Here is a 16,907-nt window from a genome sequence, read left to right on the forward strand (position 1 = left end):
CGAGACTTCAACTCTCGGCAGCCATTTTGAATCCCGAGACCATCACAGCAACAGGATGCAGGGCAAGGGCAGCGCTCCGGGCAGGAAAGAGGGGGCTCTTTCTTGTCCCGATTAAGAGGTCACTAGACCACCAGGGCAGTAGATAGTAAGTAAGGGGAGGGGAGGCTAGGGTAGGTCCGCCGCCCACCCACCCGTTTGTCAAGAAATCCGGTAAGTAAGGGGAGGGGAGGGGAATATGTGACCTGGGGGAGGGGAATATGTGACGGGCGGACTGGCAAAACCCGCCCGGATGCCCAGACATGTCCTCAAAAAGTTGTGCAGTTTATATTGTTTTGCATTATTTCTATTAGGAGGGGATCAGTGGGGATGTAATGGAAGTTGGGCGGGGGGGGGGGGGGGGGGGGGGGTTGGGGAGTTTTTGAAGGGTCTGTGAAGGGAGGGAGGTTTGTATTCAGAATGTTTTTGTCAGTGCTCCAGAGCTTTCATTATTATGTGCAATGCTACAGTGTGGTTCTCATTACTGCCTTTTTTTTTGCTTATGATGACAATAAAGACATTTCTACATAAAAACAATAGGAAACGCTTATTTGTGGTCCATCTGTAAAACACGTCTAAAGCTGTTCCAGTTCCAGTGTAGTACAAAAAACAGAAGAAGCCAGTCTTCGCAAACAAACAACAAAAAAGCAAAACAGCGAAGATGACTAACAAAAACAAAAATAATCAAAAATTAAAAACAAGAAAATATCAAATTTGTATTTAAAAATACAAATACATAAAAAAGTAAAATAGTATGAAAAAGACGACACTTGTTTATAAAAAATTAAAACACTTTATTAGCCAAAGGATAGCAGGGAGAAAGGGACTCGACACAGCTGTGTTTCGGCCGTACAGGCCTGCGTCAGGAGTCTTCTCGCCGTGTGTTGATTTTCAATTCTATCCACTTATAAAGGGAATATGTGTGTCTCTTTTTTAAAAATGTAGCATTAAATAATCCTTGAAACAAAGTCAAGCAAAAAAGATCGGAGCAGAGACACACATATTCCCTTTATAATTGGATAGAATTGAAAATCAACACACGGCGAGAAGACACCTGACGCAGGCCTGTACGGCTGAAACACACCAGTTCCAGTGTTCCAGAAATTCACTACCCTTTCCATGAACAACTGTTTCTTTTGGTTACTCCCGAGTCTGTCCCCTTTCACCTTCACCCTGTGCCCCCTCATTACAGAGCTTCCATTCAGCTGAAAGGCTCACCTCCTGTGCATATATACCATGGAGGTATTTAAATGTCTCTATCATATCTCCTCTCTCCTGCTTTTCATCCAAAATATACATACTGAGATCTTTAAGTCTGTCCTCATACGCTTTATGATGAAGACTTCTGACCATTTTAGTAGCTACCCTCTGGACTAGAGAATAACACAGTAATGGGGAAAAAATCAGTCTGTTTACCATGGGTGTGGAAGCAAAACTTTTTACCGCCCTGCGGGAATGGTAAAAAGCTTTGCTCTAGCGGTAAAAAAAAAAAAAAAGCTGCAGGCGATTTCTATTTTCCACAGGCCTGCTCCAGGGCCTTCTCTCTGCAGGGTCCTGCCTTCTGATGCAACTTCCTGTTTAGTGACAACTACAGGAAGTTGCATTAGAAGACGGGACCCGGGCACGGCACTGGTGTCTGCGAGCACCACAAAAACGCAGCATGCATGTGACTAAGATCCTGAGAGAAACAGAGAAGAAAACGATGCTGAAGTGAAGTGAGGCCTGTAGTCTGTGTCTTCACTGTCTGGCTTCATCCCATCTGTGCTGCTGTGTAGGTGAGCCCTGGTGTGGTTGTGGCTGTTGACAAATTTGTTGGCTGAGAGATGATTGTTGACCAGGAAACTGGTCCTTAAGCTGGAAATAATAATAATAAAAGGAGGGGGGGGGGGGGTTGTGTTAGGGACTGAGGTGCTACGTGATCTGGAATAATCATATTTTTTCCCGCCATCCCTATCTGCCTTGGTTATTATTTCCCTTTCTCTGTGGGGGTGGCCCGAATGTTTTCAGGCGGGTAAGAAAGTCATTTTTCTTTTGTTCTGGTGGTCTATCTAGAGGTCTTGCAGTGGAAGTGTGGAGCCAACTGAGGCCTAGTTCGGGCGTCTGATGGCAACGAGGAGGGTGCGGGTCTCGGAAACGGAAACCGGGGTAGAGAGAATCGGCTGGCTGAGGCTGACTTCTCATGCTTTTCTCATCTTTTAGGCCAGTGTGGTGCAGGAAGCCATTTAACTTTCATTTGCGGCCGGGTTCCACGGATACCCATGTCAATAACTTGGTTATTTATGGTAAGGTGGGCTGCATGATGATTCCAAGGAGGGTTTGGTTCCAGTGCCGCATTTTTGCTTTTTTGCTCTTTTTTGTTTTTGCAGAATGTTGACTTTCAGAGGGGATTTGTTTATTCATTCAAGGGTGAGACTAGAAACCAAGGGTCAAGGGGCTCAGGTACGAGTAGACAACAAAGTCCTTCTTTAGCTTTAATTTTTGCGGTCGTTCATTCTGTCCAGTTGGGCTTTCAGGGTTCCAGTTAAAGAGTCTCGCTGTACTTATTCTATCCTTTACCTACATTTCTCTTTCGGCACTAAGAGTGCTCATGTGGCATTCTCTGTTTCTTCCCAGCTGTCTTCTCATTTTGAATCTACAAGGTCCTGGATGCATTCTTGTTTTGTGTTGAAATCCAGTCAAAGAAAAATCCTATTCTTCCTGTATTTACCTTAATTTATCTTTCTCTGTTTCGTTTCCTCATTTATATATCTGTTGCTGATTCTGTTAAAAAGTTTGAGTATCCATTACATCTCTGACCACCTAAACGTCAGGAAATCACTAAAACCCAACCTGTTCAAAAAGGCTTATCCTACCGATCCAACTTAAATCCCCACATCCAACAACACAGCAAAACCAATGATCGTACTGGACAATATACAACCTTCCCTCCCTCCCACCCTCATGGTGCCTGAAACACACCGACCTTATTCGACCACAATATAACCTTGTATTTGTTCTCTACCAGACTTGGTGAACGCCTTTACGGTACTATGTAAGCCACATTGAGCCTGCAAATAGATGGGAAAATGTGGGGTACAAATGTAATAAATAAATTAATAAAATAAATACAGATAGCGCTACTTTTTGTTTTATTTGAACCAAGCCCATCTTCGGGGTAGTGTCTCCAAATGGTTGCATTATCGTCACGATTTGCACAAATTTAACTCACTCTTAAGGCAGAATATATGGACTATGATCCCAGTCTCAAGTTTACTGCTAATGCTCACTGTAGTACCCGAATGCTAAAGAGATGTTCCTTTTGGAGTTCATAAGATATAAAATATATAGGCAGCTTATCAAGGTGTACTCTGAAATTGCTTGTAATCAAGCCTACGATACCAAGCAAGAGGGAAACAGAAACCAGAGTCTGGGACCAATATGATTTGAAAAATAAAATGACAAGAAAAATTATTTTCTGTTTTGTGATTAGAATATGTCAGATTTGAAATGTGTATCCTGCCAGAGCTGGTGTTAGATGTGGCTAGGGCCCAGGGCAGAAATTTGGGAGGGGACCCCAAATACCAGGCCATGCCTCCTTCAGCTTCCAACAGGCATAGGGCTCTCTCTGGCCAGGGGACAGTTGTCCTAGTTGCACTCCCCTAACACCACCCTTGGCATGTGCGATCTTTATATTTTGCACAGTATAGGTGAAAATGCATCTCTTTCTATTTCTTTGGTGTGGCAAATCATTTTTGGTCAGCTATTATGTATCTGGCATTTGTGTTCTGTGTGTGTGACTGAGCTATTCTGTTAGCATAAATTTCCTATGTAGCATTCTGTAGAATTTTGGCTTGTTCAGTTTTCCCGATAGTGGAGGGGATATTTGTGAGGGGAGAAAAGGGATTTTGTTGATCCTTTATCTGTACTGTTTGTGTTTTATAAAACAATAATTCTAGAGAATATTGTTTTTTTAAATAGTTTAATTACCGTTCAGTAAATCCAGACTGCCCCAATTTGACTGCCCCTATCGGACTGACTGTTCACTTGTCTTTTAGATTGTAAGCTCCTTGAGCAGGGACTGTCCCTCTATGTTAAATTGTACAGCACTGCGTAACCCTAGTAGCGCTTTAGAAATGTTAAGTAGTAGTAGTAGTAGTAATTAAGTGATTTAAATATAAAATCATAATTGATCAAGGCTTGTGCGGATGGGATCCGCCAGAGCTTGCGGGGACGGGGACAGAGCTTGTTGAGACGGGGACAGAGCTCGCGAGGATGGGGACAAAGCTCGTGGGGGCAGGAACAAACTCTGTCCTCACGTCATTCTCTATTCTGGACTGACTCCAACCAGTTTATTTCTTTTTGAAGGTGTGGTCTCCAGAATTGTACAATAAATGAGGTCTCACCAAAGACTTATACAGAGGCATTCATCAGCTCCTTTGTCTACTGGCCGTTCTTAGAATGTTGGGTGCCTTGGTCCTTCCCTTTTCCCCGTGCTTGGGTTATATGGCGTGAGCTCTCTGGCTTTCCGCACTGCTCCCTTGTCACTAATAGCTCCTGACATTGCCAGCGGATCAGTGACAGTTTCCTATTGGTCTTTTCACAGCTTGCCCAGCAGTCTGTGCCACAGAACTCATCTCAAAGCATCCATGCTTTCTCCACCACGACGCTGAATGACATTATGAAATCCTTCTCCGATGTCAGTGTGATCCGTGTTGCTGGCGGGTATCTCCTCATGGTACGCACCTCAGTAAGCCACAGAATGGCTCGCCCATGGTAACTGTGGGTCTGCCGTGTTTGTCACGCTCTGACTTCTGTCTTCTCTCTCTCTTTCAGCTCGCATACGCCTGTGTCACCATGCTGCGCTGGGACTGTTCCAGATCCCAGGGTGCTGTGGGCTTGGCTGGAGTCCTGCTGGTTGCCCTGTCTGTGGCGTCAGGGCTGGGGTTGTGCTCGCTGCTGGGACTTTCTTTCAATGCTGCCACCACTCAGGTACGAGAAATTGATCCGAGTAGATCAAAATAACGATGATCATACACACGCCTAGTTTTGCAAATGCTAATCCAGCTGCAGAGCTGCCAGTTACCCAGTTCCAGGAGACAGGCCTTTTGGCCAGTCCTGTTTTTTTTTTTTATTTTAACATCCTAAAGCAGTGGGGGATTTGTAGTGTCTGATACAACCCAAGTTCTGTTATGCCAGGGATTCTGAACCCAGTCCCCAGGGCACATCCAGTCAGTCCAGGTTTCAAAATATCCACAATGAATATGCATGAGATAGAGACAGTACATGCAAACCTATCTCATGCATATTCATTGTGGATATCCTGAAAACCTAACTGGCTGAGTGTGCCAAAAATCCAGGACTGGGCTAATATCTCTCCTCTGGAACTGGTTAAGTTGGCAGCTCCAGGAAAATACAGGTAAAAGCAAGGGCATTGTAGAACAGCACATCTGCCTCACCCTCATTGACAGCAGATAGTTTTCAAAGAGCCCACGTACCTGGATAAACCTGCCACTGAAAATTACCCAGAGCATTCCACAGAAATACCGTGTTACACTGTAACACACACAAGAGTGTTCCCACGGGAATACCACATTGTAGTGTGCCACAGCCAGAGCAGGGCCGCCGAGAGGGGGGGGGGCAGGGGGGACAAAATTCCCTGGGCCCGAGCCTCCAAGGAGGGCCCGGTGCCAGGGTCAGGCTGCCGGCGCTGCAGTTCCCGGTCTCACCTGCCTGCCTCCTCGGCTCCGGGCCCCCTGCATTCGAAGCGGCAGTCACAGATCGCCTCCCTTCGGGCCTTCCCTCCCTGTGTCCCGCCCTCGCGGAAACCGGAAGTTACATCAGACGAGGGCGGGACACAGGGAGGGAAGGCCAGAAAGGAGGCGATCTGTGACCTCCGCTTCGAATGCAGGGGGCCCGGAGCCGAGGAGGCAGGCAGGTGAGACCAGGGACTGCAGCGACGGGGGGCAGCAGCGGCGGGGGGCGGAGGCAGGGCGGCCTTGCCCCGGGCCCAGCCTAGTCTCTCGGTGGCCCTGAGCCAGAGCATGCCTACTGTAATAAAATGTGTCACAGAAATACATCCCTATAGTGTGGCATTCCCAGACTGGAATATGCCACTCCCTGAGTGTTCCTGCAGGGATACTGTGCTACAGTGCAGCAAATACTGAGCATTTCCCTGGAGTACAGTGCTAGAATGTGCCTCTCAGCCACTGTTTTCTCTGAGCAGGAGTCCTCCACCTACAGATCTGCCAGTAGGGGGCGCTGTTTCACAAGCACTTTTTCAGTAGTGAGAAACAGGCTAACTCTGCAGGACTCCAGGGAACCTGTCTGTCCCTAATATTGAAGCAGCACCCCCTCCTGGAACAGTGGCCTCACCAAATTCAGGGCACAACCAGTATCGCAGCATAAAGTCTGGTGGTCTCTGTCGTGTCCTCAGGTGCTGCCCTTCCTGGCTCTGGGTATTGGAGTGGATGACATGTTTCTTCTAGCACATGCCTTCACTGAAGCTGGATCCAGCACCCCGATCAAGGTTGGTATGCTGTGCATGAGAAGTGTTCGAGAGAGAGAGAGAGAGAGGGGCAGCAAGCCTCATTATATGCGTGTGATGCCCCTTCTGTTTTCCATTGTAGGAGCGGACAGGGGAATGCCTCCGTCGTACTGGAACCAGTGTCACCCTGACGTCTATGAATAACGTCATTGCCTTCTTCATGGCAGGTCTGGTGCCCATTCCAGCTCTGCGGGCATTCTCCCTTCAGGTGGGGTGCCAGCCTCTCTCTCCTTCACCTCTGTCTATCCATTCTTGTCACATATCTACCTCCTCCTCTCCCCCCTCTCGCTCTTCGTGTTCCTGCCTTGCCTTTACCCATTAAATTGCTGAAAGCTGCCTTCATCAGAGCTGAAAATAAAATTAGCCAGACTGTCAGGAGGTTTAGCGTAGGGAAGGAGAATAACTCCAGTGGTTGACATAGCATTTTCCTGCTTCTACTACTACTACTACTACTATTTAGCATTTCTATAGCGCTACAAGGCATACGCAGCGCTGCACAAACATAGAAGAAAGACAGTCCCTGCTCAAAGAGCTATGTAATAAAAGTGAGCCAAGTATAGGACAATCAAGCCATTGTGACATCACTGATGAGGTTGGCTCTTATTGGTGGCCTGAGGCATTATGACATCACAATATTAGCTCTGGTTACAAGAGACTACTACTACTACTATTTAGCATTTCTATAGCGCTACAAGGCGTACGCAGCGCTGCACAAACATAGAAGAAAGACAGTCCCTGCTCAAAGAGCTATGTAATAAAAGTGAGCCAAGTATAGGACAATCAAGCCATTGTGACATCACTGATGAGGTTGGCTCTTATTGGTGGACTGAGGCATTATGTAGCTCTGGTTACAAGAGACTACTACTACTACTATTTATCACTTCTATAGCACTACAAGGCATACGCAGCGCTGTACACCGTACATGAAAAGACAGTCCCTGCTCAAAGAGCTTACAATCTAATAGACAAAAAATAAAGTAAGCAAATCAAATCAATTAATGTGTACAGGAAGGAGGAGAGGAGGGTAGGTGGAGGCGAGTGGTTACGAGTCAAAAGCAATGTTAAAGAGGTGGGCTTTCAGTCTAGATTTAAAGATGGCCAAGGATGGGGCAAGACGTAGGGGCTCAGGAAGTTTATTCCAGGCTTCTACACTTTATGCTACATTTCAGAAGAGCGGTCTGCTGAATTGTCTTTTGAAAATGTGGGGCTAGGCTCTGCTCCTGCATGGTGAAGGATTTGTAGAGATTTTGTAATGAAATCCCCGCATGCATGTCTCCTGCTTTATGACAGTTAAAATGCTTGAAACTGTGTACATACAACGGTCCACTCAGGGCAGGGCAGATTGGAGACTAGGGAGTTTATCTAGGTAAATGCCTTTGGAAATTACGTTCTGGAAGGAGAATTACATGCTTTGGAATAAAGTCAGTGGGTATTGTTTACTTGTCAGTTTTGCACCAGTTCTGAAAGAGAGTTTGTGCATGTGAAATGTATGACAGGACTGGGACTGCAAGTTAATGACGGCTTGTAATTTAATCCCTGCAGCTAAAGCGCCTTTACGATTATGTTCACACTCCTGTAATCCTCTTTACTGATCTTTTGACTCAGTTCCCCACAGGAGGCTCTTGAATAAACTAGACAGGCTGAAGATAGGACCCGAAGTGGTGAACTGGATTAGGAACTGGTTGACGGGCAGACGCCAGAGGGTGGTGGTAAATGGGAGTTCGCTCGGAGGAGAGAAAGGTCAGTAGTGGAGTGCCTCAGGGATCGGTGCTTGGGCCGATTCTATTCAATATATTTGTGAGTGATATTGCCGAAGGGTTTGAAGGTAAAGTTTGCCTTTTTGCGGATGACACCAAGATTTGCAACAGAGTGGACACTCCGGAGGGAGTGGAAAGCATGAAAAAATATCTGCGGAATCTAGAAGAATGGTCTAACGTTTGGCAATTAAAATTCAATGCGAAGAAATGCAAAATGAGGCACTTAGGGAGTAGAAATCCACGGGAGACGTATGTGTTAAGCGGGGAGAGTCTGATAGGTACGGACGGGGAGAGGGATCTTGGGGTGATAGTATCTGAGGACCTGAAGGCGACGAAACAGTGTGACAAGGCGGTGGCCGTAGCTAGAAGATTGCTAGGCTGTATAGAGAGAGGTGTGACCAGCAGAAGAAAAGGCAGAAGAAAAGAGGTTTTAATACCCCTGTATAAGATGTTGGTGAGGCCCCACCTGGAGTATTGTGTTCAGTTTTGGAGGCTGTATCTTGTGAAGGATGTTAAAAAAATGGAAGCGGTGCAAAGAAAAGCTACGAGAATGCTATGGGATTTCTGTTACAAGACGTATGAGGAGAGACTTGTTGACCTGAACATGTATACCCTGGAGGAAAGGAGAAACAGGGGTGATGATACAGACGTTCAAATATTTGAAAGGTATTAATCCGCAAACGAACCTTTTCTGGAGATGGGAAGGCGGTAGAACAAGAGGGCATGAAATGAGATTGAAGGGGGGGGCAGACTCAAGAAAAATGTCAGGAAGTATTTTTTCACGGAGAGAGTGGTGGATGCTTGGAATGCCCTCCCGCGGGAGGTGGTGGAGAGGAAAACGGTAACGGAATTCAAACATGCGTGGGATAAACATAAAGGAATCCTGCTTAGAAGGCAGGGATCCCCAGAAGCTTAGCCGGTGGTGGGAGGCAGGGCTGGTGGTTGGGAGGTGGGGGTAGTGCTGGGCAGACTTATACGGTCTGTGCCCTGAAAAAGGCAGGTACAAATCAAGGTAAGGTATACACAAAAAATGGCACATGTGAGTTTATCTAGTTGGGCAGACTGGGTGGACTGTGCAGGTCTTTTTCTGCCGTCATCTACTATGTTACTATGTTACTATTGTAAGCTCTTTGAGCAGGGACTGTCTTTTTGTGTATGGTGTATAGCGCTGCGTATGCCTTGTAGCGCTAAAGAAATGATAAGTAGTAGTAGTATCTCCTTTGCATGCAATTTCCTTTGTACGTTGATCACTGTTCCATGTTCAGCAGTGGCTATTTACATACGTGGATGTTAATGGTAATTATTGAGCATCCCTCACGGTGCGTCTTTCTCTCTCTCTCAGTGTGCATGTGTCTGTCAGTACGTGTCTTCTCATCCTCTTTCTGTCTCTTCCTCATTGTGTGTTCCTTTGTCTGTGGAGTTTCCTACTGCAAGTGTAAACGAAATGTTTACACCTAGGGGCCAATGCTCAAAGCCTAATGCCAGTGTTATGTAGTAGCAGCAGAAAACAGGTGGGAAAATTACCGTGGACTCCAGAGATAAGAGGGACAACCTTAATACTTTTAAGAAGATTTATTGATAAAAAGACTCGACATGGCACCGTGTTTCCCTGCCTCAGGAGTCTGTTTATTTTATTTATTTATTTATTTGGATTTTGCTCATACCTTTTTCAGTAGTAGCTCAAGGTGAGTTCAGGTACTCTGGACATTTCTCTGTCCCAGGAGGGCTCACATTGTACCTGAGGCAATGGAGGGTTAAGAGACTTGCCCTGTTGAAGAAAGCTCTCCAAACAATGTTAAGGAGGGTATGGAAATTTTCACCTCCTTAATGTTTTTGCTATAAGATACCTACATTGGAGAGTTTTCGTCAACAGACTCCTGAGGCAGGCCATAGGCCGAAACATGATGTTGTTTCAAGTCTTTTTACCAAAAAATCTTCTTAAAAGTATTAAGGTTGCCCCTCTTATCTCTGGAATCCATGGTTGTTTTCCCACTTGTTTTCTGCTCTTCTTGCATCCCATGGGATCTCAGAGTTTTCCACTTTGGTGGATTTCTACTGGAGTGTTACGTAGTAACATAGTAGATGATGGCAGATTAAAAAAAAAACCTGTATGGTCCATCCGGTCTGCCCAGCAAGATAAACTCATAACATAAGGCGTGATGTGATACTACATATACATATATGATCTTGATTTGTCCTTGCCATTTTCAGGGCATAGACCGTAGAAGTCTGCCCGGCATAGCTTAATTTTCAACTATTGGAGTTGCCATCAAATCTCCACTCCAGCCCATCTAAATTTGTCCAGCCACAATCAGGGCAGAGTTAAGATGGCTGCATGAGTGAGCGTCTTTCTCATGAAGATCCAGACTACTGTTGAATCGTTTTTCTCAGAGACAGAAATGCCCCATACCAAGCATAAGGAAGTGGGAAAGCCGAATGCTTCTGCCAGTTGAGCGTCCACTCTTCTACAGCAGTCCATAGAGAGATACGCAATTAACCTATCTTCACGATCCAGAGTTGGAGAGCCCGTTAGCCCCTTAGCGGAGGAGCGCTGGGAGACTTGTGCCTACATCTATCACTTTCTCCTCTGGTTTGCCTCCCACTACCCTGCCCGGTGGAAGCAAAGAGTTGGGTTGCGGTAGTGGTGTCTATGGAAGGCATTGTAACCCTACCGACAGAGGAAACCCCTCTTCAGATTGATGTATCCGCCGGAGCTCCATCTGGAAGTGGCGCCAAAATTTTGGTTCCCTTGGAGGGAGTAACGCTTGAAGGAGTATGGAGGGTGCTGACAAAAATGGATTCCTTAATGTCCAAAACTACAACTGAATTGTCATCACTTGTAAGTAAAATTAATACCTTGTCAGAGAATACCGAGACTGTTAAAACAGACTTTTCAACACAGATTCAAGATGTTAAAGAAAAAGTAAAGGCAGTTCAAGATGTTACGTCTACATTTATTCAAGATAATTTATTAATTCTTAGAAGATTGGAATATTTAGAGAACTTTAATCGCAGACTAATTTTGCGTGTTCTCAACTTTTCAAAATTCTTGGGTCTTACACCAGGAGATGCTTTTAAAAAATATTTATGTGAGCTTTTGAAATACTCTTCAGAACATATTTCACCCTTGACAAAGGTTTATTATTTGCCTTCTGTTTCCCCTAAAAATAAACCTTGGTAATGGAATGCTGAATGAGGATGATAAGGTTAACATGGTTCAGAATGAAGTTTTGAATAATGTGGGAACAGAAGAAATAGTTCCTGACCTGCCTTCCTACAGCAAACAACAAATGACGTGAGTGATAGATCAACTTTGCAAATGGTTTTTATTTTTGAGCAGGATTTGCAGGCCTTGATGTCGCTATATTTCAAGAAATCTAAGGACCTTTTTTATGGTCAGAAAATATGGATGTATCCTGACGTTACCAAAAAGACACAAGAAAGGCTTAAAGGTTTTTTTGGTATTTAGACAGCAGGTTAAGGATATGGGTGCATCGTTTTTATTATCATATCCTTGCAAGTGTTTGAGATGCGTTAAATATGTTTTTTTGAAACGGATCTCCGTAGGTCAGAATAAGAGCAAGTGAAGCCTTTCAAAAATGTAAGTGCAAACAGTGCCAACATGGGCTTCCACTTCCAGTTTTTTGTATGGACATGTGCATAACTACAAGCGTTTTCGTACTGCTACACCTTTGTTCGACGATCTTGGAAGTCTTTGATTAGACCATCCAGCGTTGGCTATAAAAAGTTTTTGGTAACGTCCAAGACGAGACAGTGATTCAAAAAAATTATTTACACCGCTCAAGACTCCTGAGGCAGGCCTGTGGCCGAAACACAGTACTGTGTCTACAGTAAAGTTTATTCTACTTTATATCACTTTAGTCTTGGCGTCCTGAAGTCATCGGTCCACTTCCCACTTTGTTTTTCTGTATCTGTATCCCGTGGGATTTTGTGTTCATCCACTCTGTGGAGAGCCTTCCACATGCATAAGAGCCACATTTACTGGAAACCTTTGTTTGCATGTGTCAGGCATGTTCCTCCCCTAATTTCAGTTTACTAGCGCAAATTAAGTACGCATATCAGTTGTATAGAATTTCTTCTGAGCATCACTTCACTATGTTTCTGTGTTCATCCTGAGTTATGGACTTTTCCAATATGCACTTTAGTTCCGGGTTTTGAGTATCTGCTTCTGATGCAGTAAATAAATATGCATGCAAACAAGGGGCGAGGGGGCAGTGGGCATGAAAACATGCGTTCATTCGAGCACATCAAAGCATAAGAATAGCCATCCTGGGTCAGACCAATGGTCCATCTATCCCAGTATCCTGCTTCCAGCAGTGTCCAATCCAGGTCACAAGTACCTGGCAGAATCCCAAATAGTAGCAAGGGTCATGCTGCTGATCCCAGGGACAAGCAGTGGTTTCCCCATGTCTATCTCAATAGCAGACTATGGACTTTTATTCCAGGAACTTGTCCAAACCTATTTTAAACCCGGACTGCTGTTACCAGATCCTCCAGCAACGCTGGGTATGAATTAGCTACAGAATCAGTATTTTCAACAAACGTTTATTATTTTCAAAACTTATAGCCTGCCTAAAACCTAGGTTGTACCTGGGACAGGAGAAGCTCTGTCTGCATGTGTATTATTATCATACTAGTAAAAGAGGCCCGTTTCTGAGCAAATGAAACGGGTGCTAGCAAGGTTTTCGTCGGCAACACCCCCCCCCTGCCAACCCCTTTGTTGTTGTGGCATTGCTCCGCCCTCAACGTCATGACGTTTGACGTGAGGGCGGGGCCCGTAGTGATTTCCCACTCCCCCCGCCTCCCTGCCTCCCTCCCTGCCAACCCCTTGGTTGTTCTGCCATTGCTCCTCCCTCGAGGGCGGGGCCCGGAGCGATTTCCCACCTCCCACCCCCCCGTATCCCTGCCTCCCTCCCTGCCAACCCCTTGGTTGTTCTGCCATTGCTCCTCCCTCGAGGGCGGGGCCCGGAGCGATTTTGGTGGCTTCACCACCACGAACCTTCGAACCTTTTTGAAGGAAGTCAGGGCTTGGCTTCACTGACGTCACTGTCTTCAGAACGTTGAGGGTGAGTTTTATATATATAGATTAGGTCTGTATATTCTGTGCATATATTTGATTGGTGTGATATCATGTAAACCTGTTGCCCGTTCTTTTACGGCCATGGCACCTCCTCATTAACCCCACATTCAGCGATGTGATCATTTCTGCTGCTGGTTTTCCATTTTATTCACTAGGTTGTCCACCCATCCCCTTCAGTAACGCTCGAATAAAAGTCACAGATGGATTATGCTGGCACAAAACCTTCACTAGCATTAGACACAGAAAAATGGACCAGGTCTAAGTTACTGCTAAAAAGTGTGGCAGGATTTTGCATTATCTTAAAATATGGGCCTCATATACTCTGTGGAGATCCCAAAAGACATTGACAGGTAACGCAGGAGTCCAGTCATCACCTCTTAGCTAGATTCATGGCAGTTTGTAAAATGGGGTGGGAGGGGGGATTATAGGTGTGGGATTTCATTAGTATATCAAGTGATATTATTGTATGGCAAAAATAAAACCCAAACAATACATTTGTAATATGTTTGATATGTTATTGAAGTTGGAATAAATAAAGTTGGTAAAAAAAAAGAAGAAAAAAGGACCAACGTTTTACTCTCCTTAAACCATGAGCTAAACTCCCAGCATTAGAAAACTGGGCGTTAACCCTTCGGGTCTTGTGCAGGGTTTTCTTGCACACTAAACTTCCATGTTCAGAAGATGCCATAACAGCAGTGGACACTGCACAGAAAGAACCCACACTGAGCTGTGCACTAAGCCTTTTGTGTCTGTGTCTCAGTGTGTGTCTCTCTTTTGGTTTTCTTCCTCAGTGTGTGTGTGTATCCCTGTTTGTGTCTCTGTTTCACTATTGGGCTCATTTTTGAAAGAGAAGGGCGCCCATCTTTCAACACAAATGGGGAGATGGGCGTCCTTCTCCCAGGGTCGCCCAAATCGGAATAATCGAAAGCCGATTTTTGGCCTTCCTCAACTGCTTTCCGTCGCGGGGATGACCAAAGTTCATGGGGGCGTGTTGGAAGCGTAGCGAAGGCGGGACTGGGGCGTGCTTAACACATGGGCGTCCTCGGCCGATAATGGAAAAAAGAAGGGTGTCCCTGACAAACACTTGGCCAACTTTACTTGGTCCTTTTTTTTTTTTTTTTATGACCAAGCCACAAAAATGTGCCCTAAATGACCAGATGACCACCGGAGGGAATCGAGGATGACCTCCCCCTACTCCCCCAATGGTCACTAAACCCCTCCCACCCTAAAAAAAAATGTTAAACATTTTTTCCAGCCTCTATGCCAGCCTCAAATATCATACCCAGCTCCATGACAGCAGTATACAGGTCCCTGGAGCAGTTTTAGTGGGTACTGCAGTGCACTTCAGGCAGGCGGACCCAGGCCCATGCCCCCCCCACCTGTTAAACTTGTGGTGGTAAATGTGAGCCCTCCAAAACCCACCAGAAACCCACTGTATCCACATGTAGGTGCCCCCCTTTATCCCTAAGGGCTGTGGTAGTGGTGTACAGTTGTGGGGAGTGGGATTTGGGGGGTTTGGGGGCTCAGCACACAAGGGAAGGGAGCTATGCACCTGGGAGCAATTTGTGAAGTCCCCTGCAGTGCCCCCTAGGGTGCCCGGTTGGTGTCCTGGCATGTCAGGGGGACCAGCGCACTACGAACGCTGGCTCCTCCCATGACCAAATGGCTTGGATTTGGTCGTTTCTGAGATGGGCGTCCTCGGTTTTCATTATCGCCGAAAACCGGGGACGACCATCTCTAGGGATGACCATCTCTAAAGTCGACCTAAATGTGGAGATTTGGGCGTCCCCGACTGTATTATCGAAACAAAAGATGGCCGCCCATCTTGTTTCGATAATAGCCCCTTCGCGAGGACATCCTGCGAGGATGCCCCCAGGAAAACTTGGGTGCCCCGTTCGATTAAGCCCTTCCACTTGTGTGAGTGTGGATGTGTGTCTGCCCCCTACTTTGTATAATTTCTCCAGGAAGCAGAGAACTGAGGGTAGGTGGGAGGGGCACTGTGGCCAAGGTTACATGGAGAGTCCCAGCCTGGCCTGAACCCAGGACTGAGGTTCACACCAGCACCCTGTTCATACACTGCTGTGAATAGCTCTTGGCAGACCAAAAACACACACACACGCACACATATATCTCGTCCTCCCCCTTCCATCACACATAGGATTACCGTATGGCTCCAGAAAAAGGAGGACAGATTGAGCCAGACTGGGTTTTACTTCCATTGCTTTTAATGGAAGCAAAACCCGGACTGAATCCTTTTTCTGGAGCCATATGGTAACCCTAATCACACACCCACTCCCCTCATTGACACTTCCTCATGGACAGTGGGCTGGGCACAGAAGTTGAAAAGAATCCCTGCGAGGCTGAAACTGCTACTTATCATTTCTACGCCAAGCCCCCTCCCTACCCATCTTCAAATCCTTGCTCAAAGCCCACCTCTTCAATGTCGCTTTCGGCACCTAACCATTGTACCTCTATCCAGGAAATCTAGACTGCCTCAGTCTTGATTGACTGCACTTTTTGTCCTTTAGATTGTAAGCTCCTTTGAGCAGGGACTGGCCTTCTTTGTTAATTGTACAGCGCTGCGCAACCCTGGTAGCGCTTTAGAAATGTTAAATAGTAGTAGTAGTAGTAGTATAATGCTACTAGATGTACACAGTGCTGGAAAGCAGTGGCAAAGGCCAGGCTGTGAGCAAGAAAGAGTGACTGGAAGATATTGATAGGTACCTCGTCCTGCCAGCCCTGCATCCTCACTCCCTGGGAGGTCTGTAAGATGAGGTCTCTCAGTGACGGGAAGGATCCCGCTTTCCCCCTCCTTGGGTTTCCAGCAGGTCTGCCAGCTTGGAGGTGAGCTAGAGAACAGGGTACCGAACACTTGCTTTTCCAGTCTTTTCACGTGTAAGAAATAATTACATGCTCGTCAGCCTCCCTTCCTCTTATAGGGAACAGTTTTTGCAGGCCTCAAGCCAAGATCTTTCCTCTAAAGTCTGCCACGTTTCTGCTGATAGCTGAGATCTGATATTAAGGTCTTTCTGCATAAGTCCTTTTCCTTTTGTTCCTGACAGGCTGCTGTTGTCGTGGTGTTTAATTTCGCTATGGTGCTGCTCATTTTTCCTGCCATCTTAAGCCTGGATCTTCGCCGACGAGAAGATAAAAGACTTGACTTAGCCTGTTGCTTTTACAGGTAACTTTTCCCATCTCCATTCTACACCGAAAGGGTCGATAGTGCCAGCCACAGGTTGTTCTAGCAGGTCTGAAAGTCAGGCAAACATTTGCAGTCAACCATGTAGGCTGCGGTTTCCAAGTTTTGTTTAGATTTGATAAACCACATGTCGGCACCACTTCTCGGGGATTTAAAATAAAACGAGAGAGGTTGAAAGAGAAATTGGAATTTACATTCTTGGGTGGGAACAGGATAAAAGCTGCATATTCCATGCTCCAGATTGGTTTCGCCACCCGTCTCTTTAATAGTTTGAGCTTGGTTAAATTAGTC

General features: G+C 45.9%; 1 protein-coding gene across 1 annotated transcript in view; it reads left to right on the forward strand.

Annotated features, from left to right (window-relative positions):
• The window catches only part of PTCH2 (patched 2), a 144,945-nt gene that overhangs the window by 84,915 nt on the left and 43,123 nt on the right, over window positions 1-16,907 (forward strand). The window contains exons 9-13 of the mRNA XM_030207504.1: window positions 4,619-4,750; window positions 4,849-5,004; window positions 6,449-6,541; window positions 6,642-6,767; window positions 16,480-16,598. Of these exons, the coding sequence (XP_030063364.1) occupies window positions 4,619-4,750; window positions 4,849-5,004; window positions 6,449-6,541; window positions 6,642-6,767; window positions 16,480-16,598 (626 nt within the window). The remainder of the gene's footprint in view (window positions 1-4,618; window positions 4,751-4,848; window positions 5,005-6,448; window positions 6,542-6,641; window positions 6,768-16,479; window positions 16,599-16,907) is intronic.

Source organism: Microcaecilia unicolor, chromosome 6, assembly GCF_901765095.1.
Source record: "Microcaecilia unicolor chromosome 6, aMicUni1.1, whole genome shotgun sequence".
Taxonomy (NCBI): domain Eukaryota; kingdom Metazoa; phylum Chordata; class Amphibia; order Gymnophiona; family Siphonopidae; genus Microcaecilia; species Microcaecilia unicolor.